This window comes from Apostichopus japonicus, chromosome 17, assembly GCF_037975245.1.
Source record: "Apostichopus japonicus isolate 1M-3 chromosome 17, ASM3797524v1, whole genome shotgun sequence".
In the NCBI taxonomy this organism is placed as follows: domain Eukaryota; kingdom Metazoa; phylum Echinodermata; class Holothuroidea; order Aspidochirotida; family Stichopodidae; genus Apostichopus; species Apostichopus japonicus.
Window position 1 is genome coordinate 2,904,823 of NC_092577.1, and position 27,361 is coordinate 2,932,183.

Consider the following 27,361-nt stretch of genomic DNA (forward strand, 5'->3'; position numbering starts at 1 on the left):
TGTAAAGCTGCCTTATTATTCTCTTTTATTAACAAGAACAATAGGTGTCAATGTTTCAAATTAGTGGAATGTTGGTTCGAGTGGACTCGGATCTACTCGGCTTCGACTCGGGCTGTAGTGGACTCTGACTCGGACCAAGATCGACTCGAACTCGGCTCTGACTCTGATTTGTTCAAATCGACTCATAGAAATTGATTAGTCATAGAAATGGCAACTTCTATGACCCGACTACAACTCACCACTGAAATCAGCAGCGGTTATTAATGGTCAGAAACTTGAGGTTTCAATATAGGGAGCCTGAGGGTGAGGAAAAAATTCCGAACGTGCAATTTAATATTTCCATTTTTGTGTTACAGCCCCTAAATCGATGCAAAATATTTCAATATGGCACGAAAAAAAATCAATTTCTGGCCCAAGCCTGTATTAAAATCAGTTCTTTTGGCAAATCTTCTTGAACACTAAGCAGGCGCGTAGCCAGGAATTTGACAAGGGAGGGGCTTGGCTACGCGCCTGACACTAAGTCACTAACATGTGAAACTTGTAGGATTTTGCCCTACCCTTGTGATTAGTATTGCTGTTAACCAATTTTATACGCTACTATGACGTCATACGATCGATTTCAGGGGTCGTACATTTTCAGCTCATTATACGCCCATAATCCAGTTGTCCAACATGGCCGATTTCGGTGAATTCGAGAACACAAACGCTGAAAATGCTGCCCCAGCCGCAGAAGAAGTCGACCCAGCCGCTGAATTTCTTGCAAGGGAACAAGATCAATTAGCTGGGATCGAGGACGACAATTTAGGGGGTGATTCAACACCAGCAGACACTGAAAACGATTTCCTCGGAGGCGAAGGTATATATTTATGTGTAGAGGTGTATATAGTAATTCCGCGACAACTCAACCTGGAGGCAAAATGCGCCCTTTCATCGTTTAAAGTGTCAGAATTGGTCGAACCTATTCGCGTGGATAGCAAAAAACACGAACAGAGACAATTTCTAGTCGCCTGAAAAAGAAAACATAATGTCGCCTACATTAACTAGGACTCGGCTGTATGCTTAGTCTGTAGCTGGATAGGTAACACAAACTGCACTATCATTACCATTACCAATATAAAATTTCTAACCAACCATAGCAAATACTTTGAATGCCACTTATTCCAAAGTTTCAGCGAAATCACATTTTGGTTCCCTATCCAGCTACAGTAGTCCTAATATTGTAGGCTGCTGTATTTATACATCAGCCAATGTGTTACCCGCAAACAAATGGTGTCACAACTAACAGTATTGTTAGTTTGCTGCCAACCATTTTCAGTGATACTATTAAAGGAATTTTAAGTGAAAAATGGGATCCCGTCGTTCCGTTCATATAGTTTTGTCTTTGTATTGCCCATAACCTTGCCCTGTGATGAATTCTAGTTTCTGTGATAGAGTGCTTGAAATGTTGGCCTGTCCTGCCAGAAAATTTGAATCATAACACAGACTTACGTTAAGAGGTGACGTGAGTTCGGCACATTGGTCAGACTTGATCAGACCTTTCTTAGCTTGGCCTTGTTACGCTCAAAGGAATGTGTACAGACTTTGTGTATGACTGTGAATACAAAAGATCTCACTCTAAGCTTGGCCTTTGATACAATACACATGAATGTGTATAGCTGTGATTCCATAATCTCTCAAATAACAAATATCTGAAGTTCTGAACAACATATTATGAAGAAGGACTAGTTAGGTAATTCTGGAATGTTTCTATCTCTACAAATTTTTGCTAACTTGTAATTGCACTGGGAAATTTTCATCTTAATGGCTATTTTACTTGTAGAAATATGAACTTTCCTCGCTTCAGTGTAACTTGCTAATGATAGCTCCCTGCAGCCCCCAAAACAATATGCCGAGATGATGTCACCGTCACTCCACTGTTCAAAATATGTTAGATTAAATTGGATATATATGAGATGATGCTTGGTTCATACACAATCGAAAGCACTCTTTGATACGAAATATTTCACATTCATTTTTATATATATGAAAGTTTGGGTTTCAGGTGGGCAAATATCTATATCTATTTATTGTACAGTATAGTATGCCACAGTAGTAGGATATTTTGTTGATATTATCTGGTTGGCCATTATGTCCTTATCAGATCTTGGTCGAGCGGTATGAGGAGTCAAATCGTTTCGAGGATATCAAGTGAATGCACAGTGTCTGACCACGACATTGATATTCCTCTCCCAAATATTTGCAACCTGCAAGTCCCAAGTACAAAAAAATGGAGGGTTTTAGATTATTTGACTGTGATTTACTCCTTGTGCACATGTTGCAGCATGTATATATATATACATGAAAAATATCTTTTAACGTAAGTTTAAATATGTAAAGTAGAGGTGTTACTAGGAGATCACCAACTTTGTAATTTTGCATCTTTTCCCCATTTATAGATAAACCCACAGGCGATCTTGTAGATGAATTCGGTGGTGCAGGAGATCCAATCCAGGTAAGTAAGAGTACAGTCATTATCGAGAACTTTCGTTCACAAAATTGTTCAGAGAATTAAGATGTGTATAACATGTACATGTATGCTTTACTCCTCACCACTAGGAGATGTCAGGGGGTTTGGATGGATCCCCTCACCCCGGTTCTGAAAAATGGGGGACTTTGTGGGTCTAGTGAGAGTTGAAACTAAATCATCTGATTCAAGTTTAAGTATAGAATGAAGGGAGGCTGAAATTCCAAATGTCCAGCAATTTAAGTACCCTTACCCACCTCACCCCTATAAAACACAAATAAAAAACAAGACAAGAGGGAACCTTTTGTCTCGCATGTAAACTAGGTTTTGATAACATCCAATTGTGTTCTTTTCATCACCAGGGCGATGACTTTCCTCAGACTAATGGACCTAGCGATTCTTACTCTGCCATCTCGAGCATAGATCGATCAGAGAATGAACCAGAAAAAATTAAAATATGGAGAGAGGAACAAGTCAAAATGTTGGATAAGAAAGGTCAGCCTGCTTTTCTGAACTTTTAATGTTGCTCTTGTTAGTTTGGAGTTTGATAGTATCTCTAGTTTGCTCTTATTTTTTTATTGTTATGTTTTAAGTTTTTATTGTCTGATCTATTTAATTTATTGTTTTTTTCTGTTATTAAAGTTTAGAAGTTTCTTTTATTTATAAAGCACTTTGAGATTACTTTTAGAAAAAGTACTATATAAATGTAATTGAATAATTAATTTAAAGAGATCTCCCAAATTTGCATAAATTTGACAAAGTTTGTTGCATCAGTGGTTCCATTGCAAATGATAATGACAGCTGTTTTAGATTTATCATTAGTTGGTTGTTTATGAAAAGAAATTTTGTGAGATCAAAAGTTAAGTTTTGTTCAGAGAGACAAACGACCACCTAGTCCATTTAAAGGGAGTTATGTGACAATAAGAGGTTTAAAGGAGTCTGACCCATATCTCACAAAGTTTTCAAATATTTGACTGAAAGTTGGTTGGTCTATCAGTTGGTGGAATAGCTGTTTTTATCATTTTTTTATTTTTTATTTGTTGCTCAATTGCTTTGTGGTTTGTCAACATTGGAGAAGAGATTTCAAGGGTGTCAGGAAAAAGGGTAAACGATGGATTGAAATTGTTCTGAAAGAGCAGTTGAATCATGAAAGCATTGCCGATGGTTTCAGTTTGGAAAAAAAAGGGTTTTAGACAGAAATGTTAAAAGATGAAAAAACTGTTTCCTACAAAGCCTACTAATGCACTGAATATTTGTTAATATTGTATTTTTTGTTGTCATGAAAATGCATTTGCTTCTTTTGCTTATATACTTATATGCTTATATAAGTTCATTTTTACTATAATATGTGTGTAGAATGTGATGAATATTCATATTATACCATACTTACACATTTGCCCAAGAACACAACTTTTGAAGGTTATTATGCAAAATATAGCAGTTGTCCTTTCATCACTTACTGAATTCTTAAAATGTGCTTAACCATCTTCAACTTTGTCAGATTCTCAGATCATATGTTAGTTTTAATATAGTCGTTGATATGCAGGCATGAATAACGAGGATGATATGGAACTTGTTGCATTTCCTCCAAGGGGGGTGGGGGGCAGGGATGAAGCCCTGTTTGGTAGTTTGTATACATGATAAACTAATGTGGCACATTACCTGTAAATGTTTATCTCACAATGTGATTCTTGAATGCTTGCACACAAGCCAACAATATCCCTTATTATAGTATGATTTTAGTAGTTAGCTGCTTCCTCCACACAAGCTCATGGACAGTGATTGAGAACAACATTGGCTGTTTCTTTTTCTTGTTAGATGAAGAATCACAGAACCTCCAAGAAGCGTGGAGAAAACAAGCGCAGAAGGAACTCGACGACTGGTATAACCGAGAGGCAGACCAACTGACGAAGAGTAAAGCATCAAATAGGTGAGATGACATGATGAAATTTATCACAGAATGAATTATAACCAGGAGAGCTTCAAAACTGAATATTCAGGTCTGAGGTCCCCTCCCCCCCCCCCCCCTCCCCCATCCACTCAAATTAAAGGTCCCAATTGATTTTCTGAAATAGTTTGTTTTTGTCAAGTCTCAGCCTTAAGGAGCCAACTTAGTAAGTTATCGAACCCCTTTCATCAATGAGCTACAAATGTATTAAGGAGTGACTTCCCGTTACTCAGAGCGGTTATCTTTTAACCTGAACCTTACGGTACTGTTGTTATATTTTAGGGGTATGTAACAAATTTGAATGCAAACAGGAAACCTTAAAATTAAATGTTAGATGAACCTAAATGAAGGTCATTTGGGGTCAGCAGAGGTCGAAGTCTGATCATCTTGCAAACATATTTAACTCCAACTGAAATTTCGTCAGACTTCAGACTAGGGTGTGTATACTTTACTGTACCTCGGTAAGTACAAGAGTCCTATTGTTTTCCTGTAGAGGTTCAAGGTTCATCTGAGGTCCAAGAGAACTGTATATGAAATTCTCGTAAACAGATCCATATGAGTGCAAGAAACCTTGCTGGTCACATGAAATTGACAGTGTTACATTAAAGATTCTCATTTGAAGTGTTGCAAAATAAATCACTTAGCCGTTTGGTGTTCTGGTTACCTTCAGTGTTATTGAACACAAATATACTGCAGAAACTGAGATAATGATGTTGCCAAATTTGATAAATTTTGGGACAAAAATGATGTCAGTGACCAACTCTCTTCTCTCCCTCTCTCTTGCCCCCGTCACAGAGCTGCCGAAGAGGCATTTATAAAGGAACGAGATGAGGAGACGCCGGGACAGGAATGGGAACGGATCGCAAGGCTCTGCGATTTCAACCCAAAGAATAATAAAAATACAAAAGACGTGACTCGTCTCCGTTCCATACTCCTCCACTTAAAGCAGTCCGGTCTGCAGCGCGCCTAGTTTTCTTTTTCTTTCCTTTTTTCACGTTTAGTCGATCGATTTCGAACCTCAATCCATTCCCCCTCCTCCTTAACTTCACTCAGTGGATTGGTCTGGCCTGGTTCTCATACCAGGTCGTCGTAGAGAGAATTGGTATGAACTGGTGAAAGAGTTGCCCTTCATGACAGTCGGAATGGTGAATTTTGTCTGGGTGTATGTGTACATGGTAATTGGGACTGATTTTGTAATTTAACTTGGAAGTTGGAACAGACCAAAAAATAAAAGGGGAGAATCAATAGATATGTCAATGAATAAGACATCCCGATACCGACGGGTTGGGTTAAAAGGACTAACAGAAGTGTATCAGCGAAACATGAAAAATAACATACTGCAGTATTGCATTAATGACGTCGCTATTTACGGAACGGGGGATTTGGAGTTTGAAAATCCCATACAAATGTGAAAGGTTGGCGGACCTGTTTAACAAGATTCAATTAACTGGAGTGCCATCATCTTATTTCAAGATTTTCAAATCTTGTGAAAGTTTCTTACGGATACAATGAACCGTTAAGTTTATCTTAATTTGTTTACTCATTTTGCTGAATTGAAGTAATGTCATGAAAGCGGCTAATATTAAGCCCTGCTCAAAAAAAGTCAAAATATAAGAAATCTCTTACTTGCTTTAGCACTCCATGATGGTGTTTCAATTGGTTTAAATTTACAAAAGATGAGGGAATGTGTAGCAACCTTTGTATAGTTGTAAATAGCCTACCACACAATGCATGTCATCATCATAGTGGTTAGGTTACTTGGCTTTGATTGTTTTGACATTCAGGCGGCCAGCCAGACATCCTGCATTAGGCCAGACAGTCCGGCAATCCAATGCTGGACACATGTATGTCCTTCATTTCTTAATAAAACAAACAAGACTAAAAAGCAAACAATGGACGTTCCATATTTCCTTATTCACAGAATACACTCAAACTTGTATTCCGAGCTTTCGTCTTGTAGCGTGAATATTCATGTTTCCAAGGCTGTGTCTTTCTGTTGAAAGCATCGCAACTTCCAAGGTTTTTGTTTTGTAGAAATATTTGCCAATAGCTCAATGATGCAAGTTAAATGTTTTTTTTCATTCTTGAAACTGCAAAGTACGGTTTTGTACGAGGATAAACCACAATTGTTTGGAATTCAAAGTTTGGATCATGTGATGACTGGGCTGTGTCATTCTTGCTTTTATCAGTCAAATACTGCCATTGTTCCATGATCAATTAATCAATCAAGATGTTCTTCTAAGAAACCGTTGCGTGTAGAAAATATTTCAACTGCAAGCTGGATTACATTTTTAATTTAGAAGAATATTGTCTACACTTTTTCGCTGTTCTCTTTATTGAATGTCCATGTTCGTTGTTTTGAACTCGGAAAAATCTTTAATGTCTGTTTCATGTTTAATGGTAGTAAAATTATTTATGAATTTATGGATTTGTTTTTGTGTTCTGAAGAAGTCAAAACTTGTAAAATCTTGTATTTTTTAAACATCTCGTCTTCAGCTAGTGTCAACGATACAAGCATATTATTTTGATGGTTAATGTTCAACATAAATAATCTTTACTGTTTAATTTGTTCATTCCTCTGTTATTTCTTTTTGGCAGCTAGAATTGAAAGATTGAAAGGGGGGGGGGGGGGGGCTGCGGGGTATTGAAGGCATTCTTTGTTTAATTTTGATCTGTGAAAAAGATTAAAAGGGTTCTGGAAAAGTGGGCTTTAAATAATTACAAAACCCTTTTTTTTGTTCAATCAACATTCTTCGTTACCTCTTCTTTGTATAATTTTTTTTTCTAAACGCAGCGTAGATATTCGTACAAAGCGAGAGGAATCAGTTGAAACAGGAAAAAAATCATGTTATGCCATATGGCTATATTCAAAGGATATCACAAGCAAACATGTTTTTTGGTGCATACATTCTGATTATGATGTTGAGGGCAAAAAGACAATTTCAAATGTTTTTGAAAATTTTCACTGACAGTTAAAAGATGGCTTGTACTCACAGAGCTGGCAAGTTTAAGTTGAAAATTTAACAAACAAACATTTGGAAGGACACATCAAAACATGGTATGTATCAATAAGCATATTTGTGTGTACATACATGATATATTGTGATAGGTCCAAGTTGTTTTGTTACAAAGTCCCGTTCACCATGTGGCGCGCTTTTCCAACAAAATTTGCATATGAACAGTGTAATGAAATGTTTCACTGCAAAATATACATCTTGTCGAAGAACGGAAAGGAACCAGGACTTGTTAATATCTAGTTTGTGTCTTTTCTCCTAACATCTGTTAAAATCATCAACATGGTTTTTCATGATGTTCTACTTTTTCAGTTGAACCATGTTGATTATGGAGTTAGACCATCTTTTATTAAAGAGCAGTGTGTGAGAAAAATTTCCATACTAATGGGTTACTTGGCCCTTGTCAAAGCTTGTACAAAAAACTTCCCATATATTTTTCCACCTGACCACACTCCAGCACCCTAAACCTCTTCCACCCCCACTCCAGCACCCTAAACCTCTTCCACCCCCACTCCAGCACCCTAAACCTCTTCCACCCCCCACTCCAGCCCCTAAACCTCTTCCATCCCCACTCCAGCAACCTAAACCTATTCCACCCCCACTCCAGCACCCTAAACCTCTTCCACCCCCACTCCAGCACCCTAAATCTCTTCCACCCCCACTCCAGCAACCTAAACCTATTCCACCCCCACTCCAGCACCCTAAACCTCTTCCACCCCCACTCCAGCACCATAAACCTCTTCCACCCCAACTCCAGCACCCTAAACCGCTTCCACTCCAGCACCCCTTCCCTCCACCCTCGAGCTCTTTCTCTGCATCCACTAGTCCAATACCCATGAAAAGTGATCAATTTTTCCGTAAGCCTCAAACTGGTCTCCAAAATTCTGAAGGAACAGTTGTGCTTGCAATACCACCGTCATATATTTGATTGGAAAGACTCAATCATTCATAGTTGATATACTATTGTTTCTACTAATGTCAATATTTGATCGGCTTACATCATCGGTTATTTTATCCTATCACTGCATCAGCTCATTTTATCAGCTAGTAACTGCCATCTGTATGAAAATGCCACTCCATGTCAATGCACTCATAGCTAATCAGTAAACACGGCTTGAAGACCAGGTTGAAGTTACCTGTTTGTTTCTCATCAAGCGATTTCTGTTTAAATGTACTTTATAGTTGTTACTTTTGTCATTACGTTACATATGTAACCGATACTATTAATACAACTTAGAAACAAAATAGTAAATATCTGTGATTTGCTTCTTTGTTGTGGTTGTTTTTTTAAGTTGATCTTGTAAAGGTATCTTCCTTCAATCCCGACCCTTTTTTTTACCAGCACTTGATTTATTAATCATTTGTCATTATTTAAAATTGCATTCATCCCTTTTTTTTCCAAATAAGTTTGTCGAGCTTATTGTTATAGAAAATATGTGAGCAAGATTTTCCAAGAAGGCACAGGTGCTGATCGACCGGTTCGACCACCCCTCCCGTCGAAAAAAAACAAAAAACTTGTGTGTCATGAGGCCCCCTTTGCACTCTTCCATTTTCCGTATGTATGTTATGGAACAGAATTCAGTGTTCTTTATCTCATTATCCAAGAGTACTTTCATATCCAGCCCCAAAGTGACCCCTAGACTAGACCCACCCCCTTTCGTCAGGCCTGCAAGCAAGTTACATAACATTTAAGTTAAAATTTTACCGGGCAGTTTGACAGGGGACAACAACAACCCTCAATTCCCTTTCCAGGACATGTTTTGAGCCACTACTATGACAAATTATCTGCACCATGACTAAAGTCATGCATATGCTGGCCCCTTGGGAAATTTACTCTATATTACACGGAAATAACCCAAAATGATGTGGTGACGTCATTGCTTAAATGAACTTACCACTGCTTCATACCAACTAGACCGAACTTTGTTTTTAAGTCCTACACATTTAGTTAAGTAAATCGAACATTATGGTGAACAAATTATTTCACCACAGCTCCTGTGCACTTTAACAATACACCCCCAAGAAAAGATGTAGCCCACTTCCTCATCTATTCTGGATGGCCCAGGTCATCCTACCTACTCAATGACCCTATCTCCCGCCCTCCCTCACACCCTCTCCCACCACATTCCCATATCTCAGCAACAATTACAACGAAAAAGACCTTAAAAAAGACAAAGAACACACAACATGTATTTACTGCAGCATGTTAACATCCACATTTGCAATAATTTAGAAATATGGCTATAAAATATAACTTTTTTAAGTTTTTCTTAAATTTATTTATCTTTTTTTGTTGTTGAGCAAGTGCAATTTGGTGAAAGTTAATGATAAATGAGAAAGTCTGTAATGATGTAGAGATACCTTGCAAATGTTTCTTAAGTAGATCTTTATCAGCAAATGGATGAGTGAGAAAAAATTTGAATACAGAAATAAGACTTTTAAAGAGTACAAAAATAAATGGAATATATTTCAGGAACCATCAAAATTGGAATACAACATTTATGTCTGAAAAATGTATAGTCTTTTGAGTTGATTATTTCTCAAATCCTCCAACGAAAAATTCATCACATGACGCTACCAGAGGTTTCATTATGCTACATACAAACGGGGCAAATTTTTAAGGGTTTTCTTGGTTGCCCACTTGGACAGCAAATCTGGTTTTCCGAAAAATAGGCATAACAAGGATTGGTCAATATGTATACTGAAGGAGAGATGTGTAGGTTTGGTGAATAGAACAGCAACATGTATGCTGTAGGAGAGATGTGTAGGTTTGGTGAATAGAACAGCAACATGTATGCTGTAGGAGAGATGTGTAGGTTTGGTGAATAGAACAGCAACATGTATGCTGTAGGAGAGATGTGTAGGTTTGGTGAATAGAACAGCAACATGTATGCTGTAGGAGAGATGTGTAGGTTTGGTGAATAGAACAGCAACATGTATGCTGTAGGAGAGATGTGTAGGTTTGGTGAATAGAACAGCAATATGTACACTGTAGGAGAGATGTGTAGGTTTGGTTAATAGAACAGCAACATGTATGCTGTAGGAGAGATGTGTAGGTTTGGTGAATAGAACAGCAACATGTATACTGAAGGAGAGATGTGTAGGTTTGGTGAATAGAACAGCAACATGTACACTGTAGGAGAGATATGTAGGTTTGGTGAATAGAACAGCAACATGTATGCTGTAGGAGAGATGTGTAGGTTTGGTGAATAGAACAGCAATATGTATACTGTAGGAGAGATGTGTAGGTTTGGTGAATAGAACAGCAACATGTACACTGTAGGAGAGATGTGTAGGTTTGGTGAATAGAACAGCAACATGTATGCTGTAGGAGAGATGTGTAGGTTTGGTGAATAGAACAGCATTATGTATACTGTAGGAGAGATGTGTAGGTTTGGTAAATAGAACAGCAATATGTAAACTGTAGGAGAGATGTGTAGGTTTGGTAAATAGAACAGCAATATGTACACTGAAGGAGAGATGTGTAGGCTTGGTGAATAGAAGACCAGTTTTAGGGTTTTACCAATTCATCAGTTTTGAGGGTATTTAGTTACAACATAATCTGAATTTGATGTAAACAATTACGCATCAGTCTGGTTTTGGTTGTCCGAACAGAAATTTAGACCTTTAAAAATTTGCCCTGTTACAAAGGAATAGCTATTGGTCAAACAGTTTTAATATTTATAAACTGTTCTGTAACATTAACATCTATGAGTATCAGAAGAGTTGTGTGGAATCATTTGCTAATGGTAGTTGAGTCAGTATAAGTAACTGTACTGATGCCAGTGAAATCACTGACTAAAAGCACTGTAGTACATATCTCTCTATGGATAATCTTCACAAAAATGTTATAATCCACTCACTATTAGTGGAAATTTTGTGACTTCAGTTATGAAATTGGGTATAGTGGAGGTGAGGGGTGCCATGATCAAGCAGGGGATTGCTATCAGGTAGCCAACTTGCTCTGAAGTAGCCAGCTGGTTATCAAGCAGATATCTTGATATGAAGTAGCCAACTTGCTATGAAGTATCCAGCTGGTTATCAGGAAGTCTGCTGGTTATCATGAAGTCTGCTGGTTATCAGGAAGTCTGCTGGTTATCATGAAGTCTGCTGGTTATCTGGTAGCCTGCCGTCTGTTGGGCTATGAGCTGGTTAAATGATAGCCATTTAGCTATCTGTGAGCTGGTAGGAGGTAACCAGCTGGTTATACATAGCAAGTCAAAGCAACAATTACAGCTCCTGAGCTGGGTTACTTCCTTATCAAATCACACGTGGTAGCTATGACAACCCATTTTAACATTCCAATGTTTCAATGGGCATTAAAACATATTCCTTTTCAACAACCAGTAAGATTAAGTCCCCCCTTTCAACCTTCTTCAAGATAAATCTATAACGTAAAAATAATGCCGAGCACCTTGAAAGTTGAAGATCACAACAACATTTCTCTCCCAAAGATAAATTCAAATGATGACTTCAATGCATCGTAAACCACAAAAAATAAAATAATTTGAAACAATTATGACCCAAAAATAGTTAATATTTAATAACACGCACCTTCTGCAATGACTTTTACGTATTTCCTAAATTGGTAAATATTTTCCGACTTACAAGGCATACGATGGTTAAGTATTGCTTTAATATATATATAATATAATAATCTTAACATTAAATAAAGAAAAAAGAAAGAAAGAAATAAAATAATATCTACCTTCTGCAGGATATTCATATTTTTCTTCCATCGAATCCAAAATATGCTAAAAAGTGAAATAATGGTCACCCATGCTGAAACTTCAGCAAGCATTTTACTACCACAGGCAAAGAATTTTTACCACTAAGTCATTTTATCTGCCTAATTTTAACATTTCCCAACATCTGAGTACTTTTTTGTCTGTCTAGACACCCCGCAAAATTCTTTTGAAAATAGTTTTAAAAAAATTATAATTTATAAATTCTTCAAAACTTGTCTGAAAATTTTGTTTCTGAATACAGCTATCAACAGAGATGAATACCTTAGCACCAAAACAAAAGGAAAAACAATACAACGAATGAGTAAAAGTTTTTAGTCTAGACTTTTCCATCTGGCAACAAATCAGACTTCTACTTATCAATGCGGTCCAGATTTTGACTTTCACATCTCTAAGTACTGAGCTAACGAACAAGAGTTATGGAAGAAAGTAGTCGTTGCTCAAAATGTATAATGGATCAGAATTGTGGGTATTGGGTAAGGTAGCAGACTATGTTGAAATTAATACCACATGGATGGGGGACCCTTTAAGTACAACCCTCCCTCTGCCTATATATGACCCATACCCCCCCCCCCCCCCCGCAACATTATACCTGCATGTCAGCCAATAACCCTACACATGATCCACTTACATGGATATCAAAGGATTAGCCTTAAATACAGTGTACACTTACATCAAAGGATTAACCTTATATCCAGTGTTCTTGACACTGTACCATTGAAGCAGCATTGAACCCCACATCACCTTGCATGACACCATATAACAGTATACAGTGGTGTTTAGCATTAGACCATTATCCCAACTGGTTGACCCCACTTCATAAAAGTACCCGAAATTCAGCACCCTTTGAATATGCATGAGGCAGTCTTCAACCTTCACAGGTATTTAACTAAAGGCTACTTGCATACTAAAATCTTCAAGGCATTTAAAAAACTCAAGTCATACGACCAATCAAAGAAACTTAGACATTAAAAGTACCTTTAGTAGATCCTTGCTGGATGCATTAAAGAAGGCAAAAACCCAACCGTACTCAACCTCTGCTGTATGGACAAAAATTAAACAAGACCATTCTCCAAACAGTCAAAATATCTTTAGGGTCTGTTTCAGAGATATCACAGTGTTGATGTTCCTACATACCATATATGCAAGAACATACCTATATCCAAGTGATCTTAGAAACTGAAAATAAAATTCTGAAAACAAAACGTAGGTACTTAAAAGCTGTTGGTGCCCTTCTTATTATTACTTATATGTTTATGTTTTGCATATAGAAGTAGTGTTTGAAATTGTTATGCCTAAAATGTGTACGAATTTGTTTTGTTAATACAGCATAACATCAGTTGTGCAAGAAGAATGCATCTCTCCTAGTGGCATAACCAATTGAACAAAATGGCATCTCCAATTAATGAATATTCAGATATTTCTCTGTAAAAGGTTTGAAGTTAGCAGGTCTAGCATATAACAGTATAACTTTATGGTTTGGGTTAACATTTCCTCTGAGTGCATATATACCATATCAAGGACCGTTTACCACAAAAGAGTATAGGAGTTTGCCAGTTGTTCTGTCCTACAGTCCATCAGAGTTTCGTCAGATGTGGTTTAACGTGATTGGAAGCACCCCCTGTGTCCGTTTCATCCTCAAATACTACGTTGTCCCTCGCTTCCATCTCAGCGGTCGTTTCCTGAGAACAAGGAAAAAATGAGAAGATACTTTTAAGAGGTGAAGACATAATGACTTGAGCATTTTTACTTCATTTCCTTATAATTTTCATTGATCTGAAAGGTCTTGCTTTGACACAAGAAATTACACTCCAGTTTTGTTTCATATAATTCTGAGGTAAATTGTAGGTAGGTTGGGTGGGGGGAAAGGTGAAACAGAGAGATTAGATGGAATGAGACAACATTTACAAAGGGAAGGGGAGGGGAGGGTAGGCCTTATGAAAGGAAAGGGAAAGGAAGGGAAAGAGAGGGAGAAGGTGGATATAAGACAACATTGACAAAGGGTTGGGTGGGGGGGAGAAGGAGGAACAGAGAGATAAGATGGAATGAGACAACATTTACAAAGGGAAGGGAAGGGGAGGGTAGGCCTTATGAAAGGAAAGGGAAAGGAAGGGAAAGAGAGGGAGAAGGTGGATATAAGACAACATTGACAAAGGGGATGGGAAGAGGGAGGGGGTTAGGGGAGCGACAGGAAGGGGGTGGAGTGACATGGTTACTCTGTCATAACACTGGCAAAGCATAATAGCTTGTATGCACACTTGTTGGCCTACGCTTGAGCCTTTCTACTGTGATATTTTAGCTCTAGGGAGGTGTAGTAATAGGGTAACCTACCGAAGTCTTCCTTACAGCCAATCGCAATTTTGACCCTGTCTCCATGGGGTCATACCATCAGCGGTCACAGGGGTAGTTTCATTCCACACCATTAAAATAACATGTTTTCTTTCCGTTCTTCACTCAAAAAGACAAATTTTGATTGCAACTATAGTCACTCTGTCAGCTACAGATCTCTCTGTATGGATGTTTCTCCAAACTTTATCATTACCAACGACCTTTGTTATACTACACTGATTATTAAACATTATAACAATACAAACTTTATGAGACTATGCCATCGCACATTGACAAACAGTAACCCCATGACACAACTTTTAAAGCCCTGATTATCTCCTAAAAGGGATAAAATATTCTTAACGTTTTTACAGGAGTGTTCCACCGTTCATCAGACAGATCTCTCTCACATAAGCCACAGATGATGGCTGGGCATAATTCTTCTTTTCACTTTACCTGTGGGAGTTCAATATGGTAAACCATAGCTTCCAAAGCCCAGCTATTTCTCCATTTCTCCTTGGGACTCTGTGGTGTTGCATATTCAATAATGTTTTTGTTTTGCTCACTGAATGCACTGGCCTTCCTCTTCCTCTTTACTTGGCAAAAATGGTAAAGGATATCTGAGCAGATAGAAAACAGATAAAAAAAAAATGCTAAAAAATTTGCAAATTAATATGTCCAATATGATAAAGAAAAATATGTTTATATTCAAAACTTAAAAATTATTCTGAGCACTAACTTTCAAACTCATCCATGGCATTACCCCCCAGGCCCCACCTTCTTACAAAATCTTTTCCACCGGTACAACCCAGCTCTCACAGTCTTTGGTCTAGTTTTTAAGTTTCACAATTTCCTTCTTCTGTGGCCACAAAGTATTATGGTCATCTTGCTTTTTCAGTCTTTTTTTTCTGCCTTTCTGTGGAATAGTCTGCCTCTCCAAGTTTAAGAAGCTGAATCTGTATCTAACTTCAAAATATTACTTAAGACTCATCTATTCTCAATGTTTTAGTTTGTTCCTTATGTTACTCTGTCCTCTCTTTCTTAGCACAACAATAACTGTATGTTGTGCTATATAACAATAGTGTATTATCATTTATATTTGTGGGCGGAGCCTATAAAACCTGTTGTGGAAAAGTATTTTATTAAAAAGACATGGTTATATCTTCATGCCTTCCATTCTTTAGTCAAGTTTAACTAACTTGAACAGCACCACAAAAGATAGCTTAAGGCTAATTCAAAATATGCAAAATAAAGAAAACAGCCCAACAGGGGGCGGGGCTTATGAATTTGTGGGCGTGTACAAATAAAAACACAGTGAAACAGTCTTATGGATAGCCAAAACTTGATTCTGGAGGTAAGATGCTAGGAATTTTACAAATGTTTAAAGGAAAATAAGACTCTAAGACAATGGCAATATTTTAATGTGATTTCATCAAGTTTTGGAGACAAAAGAGAGAAAATTTCTGACACAACTTTCCCCTTTGTCATAGGCAGTGGTATTTAAGCCAAGTGAACCAACCATTTCACTTCATGCCTTAAACTAATGAGTAAGGAAAATAATGATCCTGGGTAGTTCCAGGTTCCCACAATACAATTTGTGAAATATTTTTCAATGGGTAAAGGCTGCTCTTGAGGTGACCCACCTACTTAGTGGGATGCCCAAGCTAAGCGACCTACCCTATCCCAACTATATTAAATATAAATGACTTATCACCACTTTGAAACTAAAGATAAGTAAAAGTATTTGAAGCACTGACTCTCTTCAAACTGGTAAATTTGTAAGGGTAGCAAGATTTTACTACACCTCAGCGCTAGCTTTTATGCAATCTCGTGAAATTAATTGGTTCGATTCTGAGGGATGCTGTTCTGGTGGGTTGTGGCTTATTCCACATGGAAGATCCTGGTTCATGTGCCTTTTAGTTTACTGACCGCTGGCTTTGTAGTATGCATCACAAGTTTAGTAGTGTTGGTAAGGTTAATGAATGGACTAATTGCCAATTTATTTTAATTTGAAAGTCACATTATGTGATATGTGTCACATTGCCTACCTGTCTGTCTGTTAGACAACATTGATGACCTTTTGATATATTTTTGAGAAATTATAATTTTTTTTTCAAGTTCTAAAGATATCGCATTTATTTGTTACAAAAATAATTCACACGACAAGGTTGGCACAAAGTGAAACCGATGTTGGGTTCGATTTTTTGAGTGGCGAGAGATTTTACCGCTTTTCAAAGACAGCTCAAAGTACTTTTACAATGTGACTGAAGGTAAGAGAGAATTGAAGGAAGAGAATTGAAGAATTGAACTCACATAGAAAGAATATGAGAGCAGCTACTGCTACTGCGACCAGGAACCACTCTATTATGGACAATGCATCTGACGGGCCTGGAATTCCAGTCGTTGCCATGGTAACTGCTGAAGATGATGTAGCTATTGTCTCCTCAGTGCTGTTATCTTTGATTTCTGTGGCAAGACTAGTACTCACAGTCTTGCTTTGACTAAGAGTAGAAGTTCCACTAAGTGTGGTCCCGCGAGATGTTGTAGACCCGATCGTCTCGAGAGGCGTCGACGTGGCACTGGCAGTTGAAAGACTTTTGGTGGTAGCTGCGGTTGTACCGGTTAGTTGAGATGTAGCTGCGGTTGTACCGGTTAATTGAGATATAGTCACAGTCTGACCTGTTGCAGTTCCTCCCAGAGGGGAACTACTGGGCAACGATGTTGATATGGAAGGAGGCATCGTGGGAGTTGTAACGGACAATGTGGAAGGTAAGACAGTTTGAGTTGTAGTAAAGAGTTGGAATTCAGTAGTTGGACCTCTAGTAGGAGCCAAGGAATTAATCGTGTCCATAATGGTTGTTAATGCAGTCTGGTCAGGGACAGTGACTCCAACGGTCGATGCTGTGCTTTGAGCTTCCGTGGTAACCAACAAGAAAGAAATCATGGCAAGGAGGGGAAAACTAAAGGCTGTTGACAGAAAGTGAAAAAAAAGAGACTTCATTTCAATTCTGCAGGGTGCGATTAACTCTGTTATTGAACTGATATTGTTTACGGAAATATCCACCTTACTTATACATCATAATTTTCTGCCATCCTGAAAAATTGCCACAGAGTCACAGAAATTTCATTTTGGCAAGGAAATTCGGAGAATTGTGTCAACATACTAACTAAGTGAATTATACTTCATATGTATCATAATGATCAAAAAGAATTTCCCAAGTGTTTCTTAAACAGACAAAATGTCCGCAAAGATATAATTGATCCAGGGTTGCAATGGGCTTCTTACTTCATGACCAACTGATAAAATTAGATGATACCTCAAAGTGTGAACTAATTGCAATTTCTGAATACCGACCATGCAGGCCCATTGTAACTTAGTAGTATAGGTCTTGTCAATATACACAGTTGAACTTCATGTCATTTTGCCTTCTATTTAGAAAACAAAGATCCTTTTAATGAGTTTATGGATACAGTTGATAATGTTTGTTGGCATGTTTTGAAACATTTTCGTGACATTTCAAATCTATCTGAATTTAAGAACTTTTTATTTCTGATTTTCAAAACCAAAAAGAACGGTGCATGTTCACTACGCTAGTACAGTCTTATGTAAAATCTGTTGGCTATACAGTACCTGAAAATTGTCTTCGAAGGCCACAAATGGACCCTCCCATCAACTCCAACTTTCGATACATTTTGGAAGTATCTGCTACTTCACATGTCACAGTTCTGCAAATTGCTCTACAGAATAAAGAGGAGAGATCATCATTTTTCTCAGACTTTGTAAATAGCCAAGTCTGAGAGTAACAATGTTTATTACATAGCCTATGGAATTTAGGAATCCAAACTATTTCAGGTCGCAAGTTTTTGTTTCAGGCTAAGTAGACCACATATCAAAACCAAATATACTGCAGATTATTCAAACCAGATATGCATATAGAACATTACATAGAGTATATTAATAATGTGTTCAAAATGTTTGTGTAACAGTTTCATGAATACTCATATAAATTACTACGTTTCTTGTGTTCAAACATTGTAGATCTATGCATATTGCTTGTAGCAAATTGACTATTTTGCATAGCATTCTGCAATGTGATCCTGGATAACTTATTTCCTGTTACTACAAAACATTAAAGCATCCATATGCAGAGAATCCTATGAGGAGTAAGACAGAGGAAACACGCTTTAATATGAGTTCTAATGTTCCCAGAGCTATTACTCTCTCAGTTTCAAAACCTTGCAAACTATTTTCAAAGGATTTCCATGGTTTATATATCCTCTGAAAGAGTTGTGGACAAATCTTAATCACAACAGCCCCACTGGATGAGATCACTTGCCATACAGGATGTTAAATAGAGTATGATTACTGAAGGGGATATACACATTTGCCAAATAAGTAAAGAATTTGAAATCCAAGCATTTCTGTCTCCTATACATATAGCAATAGACATGAGGCAAACTCCACTCTTTTGTAAAATTTATACCTTCTAATACAACTGCACTGGGGTACTACATTCTGCCAAGCTCGCTAACACTTACAGTTCCCCTTGCTTTGGTAAATTACGTAATTGATGAACAACATTTAACTGAATAAGAAAAGCAACGTACTAGTGAATCTGACAAACTTGAACCCACAGCCAAGTCGGCTAGGCCTTAATTAACTCCATGGCAGGACCTTCTTCATTTTAAATGCAACATTTCAAGTCACCCAGGGATATGCTCACACAGGGCAGCAGTAGGTGGCTGCGCCCGGTAGTTCTGAATGCCTTCCAGCACAAACAGTATTTTAAACATTTCTGCCCAGCACTTTCTTTTATATTTAATTCAAATGTTACCATTACCTAAATATGGGTTAATACTTGGCACAGAAATTAGCGGCAGGATAGGAAAATTACTGCACCATCTGCCATCTATGCATACTTCATTTGCAAATATTTTCCATTGAGTAGGGGGACCCCCACCCACAAATCCGCTCCCCAGCACATGGATCACTCTACTGCACAAATACGCCCAGCATTCAATTATTCCTGAGCACATCCCTGAAGGCCTGAGAACCATGATCCAACACAGATATAGTACACTAACCTCACGAACACAGTAACGATTTTAATTTAACTTCCAAAAAGTTCCAACAGCAAGGTTGGCCTACTTGCCACATAGGCCTAGCCACAGAACCATCATAAGCCAATAATGGTTAGTTACTGTAGCAGCAATAATACTAGCCTAGGAAAATAATACTGGCATCAGTAGTACATGTCACTAGCCTATACTACTGACTGTATGCAAACCTTGGTATACAGTAATACCGGTTTATTCCATTTGATGATCACACGCACTCGCTGTATAGCCTACATTTTACTCTTATTGTCAGAGAAAGAATTCGAGAGCATATTATCACACCTGTTGATAAATTCCGCATTGTCTCAAGATCATCGCCTTATCGATCACGGCTATCCACCCCTCTTCATTTGACCAGTATGATTAAATGGTTCCAAATTTACACCGCATACGTAGTCCCCCGCTCTAATCATTTTCATAGGCATTGAGTTGGTGACGGAGTTAACAGATATTGTGAGTTAAACATTTCTGTCATTGTAAATAGAATAAGTTTTTTTTTTAAATATTCAGAATGCATATTGAACCTTCTCACATAGCCATAAAACATTCATTTAAAAAATTGACTTTTCGGTAAGAATTGACCCAAGAGATTATTTAAGAAAGTACGGAAGCATTCATATTATCGTAGTATGAATATTGATAACTGAATATCTGGTATAACGTTGAGCTCTGTGGCTTTTCGTTGTGAATGGGATGGAGGTGCGGCAAACTGAGTTTAATTGTTTGGTTTTGGAGTAGCGCCGCTATATTCAGTTCAAATGTGTTATTTTTTTCCTTCGTCAATTGATTGGAACGAGGACGTGAGTGAGTGGCAGACACAGGCGCAGGAGCCCAATTTGATTTGGGGGGCTGTAACGACTTGCCCGAAAAATATAACCAAAATTTTCCGCGCGCTCCGCGCACATGCCACCCATTAATGTGCATATCATATAGGCATGCATCAGTTATTACACCGCATGCCACTAACATACAATCACTTTCCGTGTTATAACCCTTCCATATTGGTTATAATTATTGGGAAAATTCGTTACAATAATAATGATAAGAAAAATATAAGTTAACCATTAAAAAACACATTGCAAATTATTTTTCTTTCAGTAGGTGCTCGAAAATTTCACAGCATATTGCCCGAATTTTCACAAACATTTTTGGTTGGGGGCTGCAGCCCCCCCCCCAGCACCCCCGCCTCCTACGCTTATGGTGGCAGAATAAACCCTTCACCCCCCCCGGCCACCCCTACCCATCGATACAAGGTAAGCTCCGTCGAGAAATAGGCTTCAATTTGGAGGGTCGGAAATTACGAATACAAGAAGGGAGAATGACTCTGATTTGAAGGGAACCAAAAACTTAAATGTAAACTTTCCAGCAACATGGATCATTTGCAATTTGGCGGCAAAAAGTCAAAAATTTTAATGTTTCCATTCAACAAAGGGATTTGGCAATAACATGGATGTAACTTTCTCATTACAGTGTTTAATTGACAACACAGGAGCAGGTTTTAATTAACGAAAGGGCATAGTTTATATACTAAAATGCAAGGGCGTAGGAACCGGGGGACTGGCGCCCCCAGCCCCCCTCCCAGTGAAAAATATTGGGGGGCGGAAGTATCATTCCGCCCCCCCGCTTCGCAAGTCAGAAAACCCCTTTTTCATTTCCAAATGAGAAAATAATCTCATTTGGAGCACCAAATTGCATCAAAGGCCAGGTGAAAATGCAAAATTATTTACAAAATGGAGTGGGTGTTGAAGTGTGCTATATTGCACCAAATTGCATCTGAGGCCACCTGGAAATGCAAAAAAATCCAAAGGGGGGGCACACCCCTCCCCTTAGACCCCTCCCCCAGGCCGGCCATCAGTCTTCAGCCCCCCCCCCACTCAAAAGTACCTTCCTGCGCCACTGCTAAAATGGAAAGAAGAGTTTTCTTTGGCCTTTTAGTTTCAGTCAAAGTTGATTTGACAGTGGCAGCTGAAGCAACTTAAGAAAGAACAATAATCCCAATTATATATCTTTGAGGGTGAAATGGACACCACGTAACCAACAATCGTCCTGTCTGAAAGAAAACTGTTTCATTATGTCTTTTCAGTAGATATATATATATATATATATATATATATATATATATATATATATAATATTTAAAATCGTATATATATATATATATACTTGAAATTTTAAAAACGGCATTATGAATACCGTAGCTGTATGCCACTAAATATGAGTTTCTTTGAAGTTTTGAAACTAAGTAGGCTATATATCTACGTTTGGCCTTAATAAAGTTTAGTAGGCTATAATGCCTATCGAGATAAGGGGCTCGATGAAGGGGCAATCATAACTTTTTTGCTTTACAACAAATTCTGACGATTTCTTTTCTATGGGAGGGGACGAACTAAGGGGCTCTAAGATAATTTGGGTGGGTGACGGCCTCTGGTGAAGGGGAAAAGATGTGATATGGGAAGGTGGTGATGAACTGTGGGCAATTGCTTTGGAATGGGCGAAGTCCTGAACCCCCCCCCCCCCCCCCCGAAACACTGAGCTGCATGCACAATGTCTATTATAAATGCATCTGCCACGTACATACATATTTTTGTCTTGTCTATTTTGGGGAACATTGCATGCCTTAGGGTAAGGTAAAGGGTTGCACGAACCATGACAATGTTATTAAAGGAAATCTTATGAAAACAGAAAACTAGAAACTATAAAAGATAATTTATCTTCCAAACGATTATTCGTGTACAAAGTTAGATAACCTCTGTTGAAACCGAATTGAGCGGCGAAATGTAGTATGACCTTTGACCATAGCGACTACTCTACTTCCTGCTATAACGCTGCCGATTTGTCGATTTATAGTCGGAGCTTAACGCATACGGTGGAAAAATGTACTCTCTTTGATTGCTTTTGCCCTCCTTTTGGGAAGAAAACAGGATTCAATCATGTACCAAGCACCAGGCGTCCCACCGCCTCAGCTTCACTACGGTAAGTCGACTATTTTTGCAAAAAGAAGCAATATTTCGTGACCTCTTTTAACTGTTCCTTTGGGTTGCAATCGATATAGCCTACTGATAACGTATTACAGTGTGTTACAACCTAACAATGTTACTGTGTATGCACGCTGTGTGCGTGCGAAACGAACAGAACAATACAGCAAAGCCGGTAACCGGCATTGTTTACGGCCCAGTTCAAGAAATCTTTTCAATTTTAGTATCGATGTTTTTGCAGAATGGCGTCTATTTTTATTCAAGAGAAGTTTACCACAGTCCCTGGTATCAGATATGATCGCTCAGAACTCAAACTTGATGAAAACATTCTTAGGTTTATATGCATTACTATGTGCAGCTTATGTTATGGCCTACCTGTATACTGAACAGGCCTACACTAAAGCACTAGCGTACAGTAGGCTAATATATAACTACACACAACCACCTTGGAATCTTTTGTCTCATTTTCAAGGCAAGACCTTGACTTATGTGTCATGAGGTAGCATGGTGGTATGTTGTATAGTGAGGCAAAGTAATTTGAAAGAAAAGGTTTTGAATAGTAAACCTTCACCTGTTCAGTAATATGTGTTAATACCTTTTAAATTCACCAATGTAATTTTATATAGGCCTAGATTAGGCTTGGTAGTAGTACAGTATCTTCTAAGTTAGTGTTAGTTTAACATTAGGCAAGGGATGTCATGGAAGGCCTAGGCATTTTACATGTTACATCATTCCATGTTACTGGTCGCTAAATACTGAGTTAATAGACTCGCCCAAGGAATGGATTAAATATATGCCTCCTTGTGTATTATGTTGGCATATAAACATACACAGTAAATGCATTGCCATTGGATCTAACAGTGTTTAGTGAAAACCAAAATTTGTATATGAAACATCAATATCATATTGAAAATAGACCTACCTATTTGATTGCCATGGTCTTTAGCCTGTGAACCATTTGTGGAAAGAAAGTGAGGAAACAGATAAAAAAAAAGATGTATCTTCAACACTTTAAATTGAAGGATTGCAATTCCTTATTTTTGGACCTTGGTAAGTACTTTGTAGGCCTACATGTTCCACTTTGTTGTTCTACATCACACGTGAAATACTGGAGGCTCCTGTATAGTGGTTGATATCGATACAGTACTGTTCCTTATGGAATGTACATTTAAAACTTAACTGATATTTACTATGTACATTAACACAAAATGTGTAATATAAGTTAAGCTTGTTACTCAACATATGGTACAGTATGTGTGCTTTAACATAAATTGTAAACACACGCAGGACATGTTTTACTACCTTGCATAGATCTAGAGATGATGCTCTATGCATGAGGTTTGGAATTGTGCGGCTACTTTGTGCCAAGCACGTTGTCAATCATGTTGTAAGTATAAGAACAAGCAAAATATTCCCAAACTTCTTTTGTGTCATATTTTTTTTTAAAAATGGTCCCTTTTTCCCTACCAAAGCTTCCCCATGAAATCCAACTGTATATGTTAGAACTTCAACTTACCCATTTTAAGTAGCATAAATGTCGTATTTATATGTGTAGTCACAGATCAATGCTCCCATTAACAGCATTGCTACTGTACCATTAGAAAAAGTGCCCATACATGTTTTCATCAAGGGATATTTTACCTATTAAATTCATTTATATGTTCCTCTTATCATAGAATAATTAAAAAGAAATGTCCACTGTCTTTCCCTTCCCAATCTACCATTCTAAAAGGCTCACATTATCAATTCTAGTGTGATTTATATCCATTAGAATCTCATTGGTTGTAACTATTTGGTCAAGCTTCTAAAGGCAGTAATGATGCTGCACTTTAAAGTTGGTCAATGGGTTACAGTGCTAACATATGACCAATTTTTGTAGGTTAGGTAGATTTTAGTGCATGGAGACAGACCTAGTATCGTCGTTCGTAAACATCCAAATTAGTAAGTTCGGAGAAAAATTACTGGTCACTTTTTTGCTGCCCTGGGTGTTGATTTTGTGGCCATCTTTGTTTGAGAATTATTACTGATTTTCTCCTGGGTTATCTTTATTTGTTGTTTTGTTGTGTCTGTGGCCAAAGCCTTGTTTAGAATTATTAAGTAAGTACTTGGTGGGTATGAACAAAACATGGAACTGCCAGGTTGGTTAGGCTTCACCTTGCCATACACTAACAACGGTAGGATAGCATTAGGTTTGTTAACAAAACAGTGAAGAAAAATAAAGGTTCGTGTCAGAACAAGAATTGCTCAATCAAGAGGTGGCTGAACAGCTCATGAATGATTAAACAAGGCATTTTCTACATGTCATTTGTTATATTGTACTCAGCAAAATGGGACGTTTTGAAAAGCAATTTACTGCAGGAACTGGAAAATTCTTACATACTAGTGAAGGTGCATAGAGCCACCTTCTTGTACTTGTGGCAAGGGTAATACCATTTGTACTTGTACTGAATGTTGTTGCAATCATATGACAAGTTTGATTACAAATGTCAGACTCTCTTAAGTTGCCTTTTCTGTGCATGTGATTTACAGTATCTTTTTTTCATAAAATCAGAAATAATCGTAATTTTGTTGGTAGTTTGACTGAAATTTTTTCTCTCATATATATGTAAATCTGATGAGAACATACTCAGATGTCAGATGTCACTTACAGTATGAAACATAGCATTCTATACTTACTTGTACTGTACCATATGACCATGGTATGTACTATATATAGAGTTAATATTAGTAGTGGGATAAGGGGAGGCAATGAGTTGGGTTGGGGGAAGGAAGCAGCCTTGTGTAAATGAAAATGACCTTTTTAATTTGCATCTCGGTATACAGCAGTTTGCCAAAACTCTTAGTACATATTGACATGTATAGTTTCTAAAGGGGACAAGACATGTTTTGTCAGTCTTTGTATTTCAGAAACCATAATTTGTCCCTCTCACTAGTTCATACCACATGTACATCATCATATTTTGAGAAACAGGTTTCTTCTGGAAGAAACCAAACCTGACTGTTAGGGTTAGATAGTCAACAACATACAGTACATGCATGGAGGATGTATAGGTTATGTAGGCAGAGTGTCTAAAGATGATATTTTTTTTTAAATTTGGGCATTCCAAATTTCCCAAATGTAAAAGGAATTGTACAAACACCCATAAATTTGCTTTAAAACAATTGATTCTCTATATATCGTGCAAGTCAGTTACTAAGATCAGTGGAGGTTAAAAAAAAAAGGTTAAAAATAGAAAAAAATGTTGACAGTGAGTGGCAGGCATGGATACCAATGTTGCCAATGGATTATAATAATGAATTCAGTTTGAGCTGGTTGATGATTACTCAGAAGTATGTTCAAAGGTCATTGTTGTTTTGGGATCAGTTTGTGACAGAGCCGCTTGGAAGTAGAACCTCCTTGGATAATAACTCACGAATCGATTAAGTGTTGTCTTTGTAGGTGGTGTTGGTTCAAACTGTTTGGTCTCTGCATACACAGTGAAACAATGTATCTATGTCAGTAACATTATTTACCAAGGAAAACAACATTCAGGAGGGTACTGTAGCTCCCGTCCAAGTGGTACATCTGGGGGGTTTTACGGTCTGTTTCGACCATACTGTACAGTGTACCGCAGATAAATTGCTATCGTTCACAAATGCAAATGTTGATTAATATAGCAGTCTTTATAGTACTTAATGATACCCTGGTTACAATGGTGCTGTACTAGTTTAGATGAATAGTACTTGATGCCTGTAATACAGTAAGGTTACTGTACCCTACATACAGACCTACATACAGTACAGTACTTAACAAGTACCCACACATCTTTAAGGCACACTCTGCTTTACCGTAGATGTTGAAGTACATAATGTTAACACACTTGTAAATGTGACTGATCAATGCTAAAACCAATAGATCTATGTAGGGGAATAAAATACAATGCAATGTTCTCTTATTACTTGTTGTTTCATAGATCAACTGTTGACCTCATTGCTATGAGTTCAGTGTACTATACCACACATTCAGTACTGTATGCAGTAGGAATAGCTTTAATATAATGTATATAGTGTAAGTTGTAAAGGGTTGGTGTAGCACACCTGTGCCAAGATTATAAAACAATGCAATCATTGGAATTCTTCAAACTTACTGCAGAGCAAGACCGGGAATGGATATCCCCCCCCCCCCCCCCCCGTAGGCCTTTGCAACCCATCATATGCTTCTTGTTATATTCTGTTAATTTTCAAAGAATGAGTGACAACAAGCATATATTTCACTTTATATGAATATAAAATACTTTAATGATTAAATATAATTTAAACTTATAAAGAGGCCTTTGTTTTCCTTGGATACTAACTGTACCGTAACATACATGTACAGTAAGTTGTACGGTACAGTACAACAGTGTTGTATAATACAGAAGACTCTTGACAGACAAAGTTATTACTAGATGCTGTTCATATTTCCTATGTATATCTGCTGTGTTGGTCACTATTGGAATTCTTAAACGATTGAAAAGCAAACCTTTGTGTATGCAGTATGTATTGTTGAAGGCTTAGAGATCAACTGTTCACCTAGCTGTTATGAGTTCAAGTAACTGTACCTCACCTGTGTAATGATACAGCTCTATGGAATAGGTTGGTTTAGCACACCTGTGCAAGATTGTAAACAATACTTATTGCAAAGGACCCAAAACAAGGCTGCTTGAATCGTCCATATAGGGCGAACAGGTTTACCCCCATCACTCCTATAC

The 27,361-nt window shown here is 37.7% G+C and overlaps 3 protein-coding genes and 1 non-coding gene across 5 annotated transcripts in view; 3 read left to right on the plus strand and 1 right to left on the minus strand.

Annotated features, from left to right (window-relative positions):
* The first annotated feature begins 631 nt into the window (after positions 1 to 631).
* Positions 632 to 7,693, plus strand: LOC139954811 (clathrin light chain B-like). The gene is made up of 5 exons (XM_071954767.1): positions 632 to 856; positions 2,436 to 2,491; positions 2,866 to 2,998; positions 4,322 to 4,433; positions 5,247 to 7,693. Exons 1-5 carry the CDS (start codon positions 673 to 675, stop codon positions 5,419 to 5,421), a joined length of 660 nt encoding a protein of 219 aa, XP_071810868.1. The 5' UTR covers positions 632 to 672; the 3' UTR covers positions 5,422 to 7,693.
* Positions 7,694 to 9,653: 1,960 nt separating this feature from the next.
* LOC139954810 (uncharacterized) lies at positions 9,654 to 19,846 on the minus strand. The gene is made up of 5 exons (XM_071954766.1): positions 19,827 to 19,846; positions 18,170 to 18,276; positions 16,852 to 17,505; positions 14,995 to 15,158; positions 9,654 to 13,892 (listed from the first exon to the last, which is right to left on the minus strand). Exons 2-5 carry the CDS (start codon positions 18,228 to 18,230, stop codon positions 13,788 to 13,790), a joined length of 984 nt encoding a protein of 327 aa, XP_071810867.1. The 5' UTR covers positions 18,231 to 18,276; positions 19,827 to 19,846; the 3' UTR covers positions 9,654 to 13,787.
* On the plus strand, positions 16,069 to 16,218 carry LOC139957883 (U12 minor spliceosomal RNA). Its single transcript, XR_011789549.1, has one exon. It is a non-coding gene; the product is annotated as a U12 minor spliceosomal RNA (small nuclear RNA).
* Positions 19,847 to 22,469: 2,623 nt separating the features above from the next.
* The window catches only part of LOC139954805 (protein argonaute-2-like), a 42,831-nt gene continuing 37,939 nt past the window's right edge, over positions 22,470 to 27,361 (plus strand). The window contains exon 1 of one of the 2 annotated variants that reach the window (XM_071954756.1): positions 22,470 to 22,629. In XM_071954756.1, coding sequence (XP_071810857.1) covers positions 22,587 to 22,629 — 43 coding nt within the window. In that variant the 5' untranslated portion in view covers positions 22,470 to 22,586. Of the gene's footprint in view, positions 22,630 to 22,674; positions 22,917 to 27,361 lie in introns of those variants that run through there. The other variant, XM_071954757.1, reaches the window with a different exon arrangement.

Coding starts and splice junctions, on each gene's coding strand:
- LOC139954811 (XM_071954767.1), top strand. CDS start 673: ATGGCCGATTTCGGTGAATTCGAGAACACAAACGCTGAAAATGCTGCC. Junction 2,999..4,321: donor CAAAATGTTGGATAAGAAAG/GTCAGCCTGCTT, acceptor TTTTCTTGTTAG/ATGAAGAATCACAGAACCTC. Junction 4,434..5,246: donor AAGAGTAAAGCATCAAATAG/GTGAGATGACAT, acceptor CCCCCGTCACAG/AGCTGCCGAAGAGGCATTTA.
- LOC139954810 (XM_071954766.1), bottom strand. CDS start 18,230: ATGTATCGAAAGTTGGAGTTGATGGGAGGGTCCATTTGTGGCCTTCGA. Junction 17,506..18,169: donor CCTTCGAAGACAATTTTCAG/GTACTGTATAGC, acceptor TTCTGTCAACAG/CCTTTAGTTTTCCCCTCCTT. Junction 13,893..14,994: donor ACCATATTGAACTCCCACAG/GTAAAGTGAAAA, acceptor CCTTGTTCTCAG/GAAACGACCGCTGAGATGGA.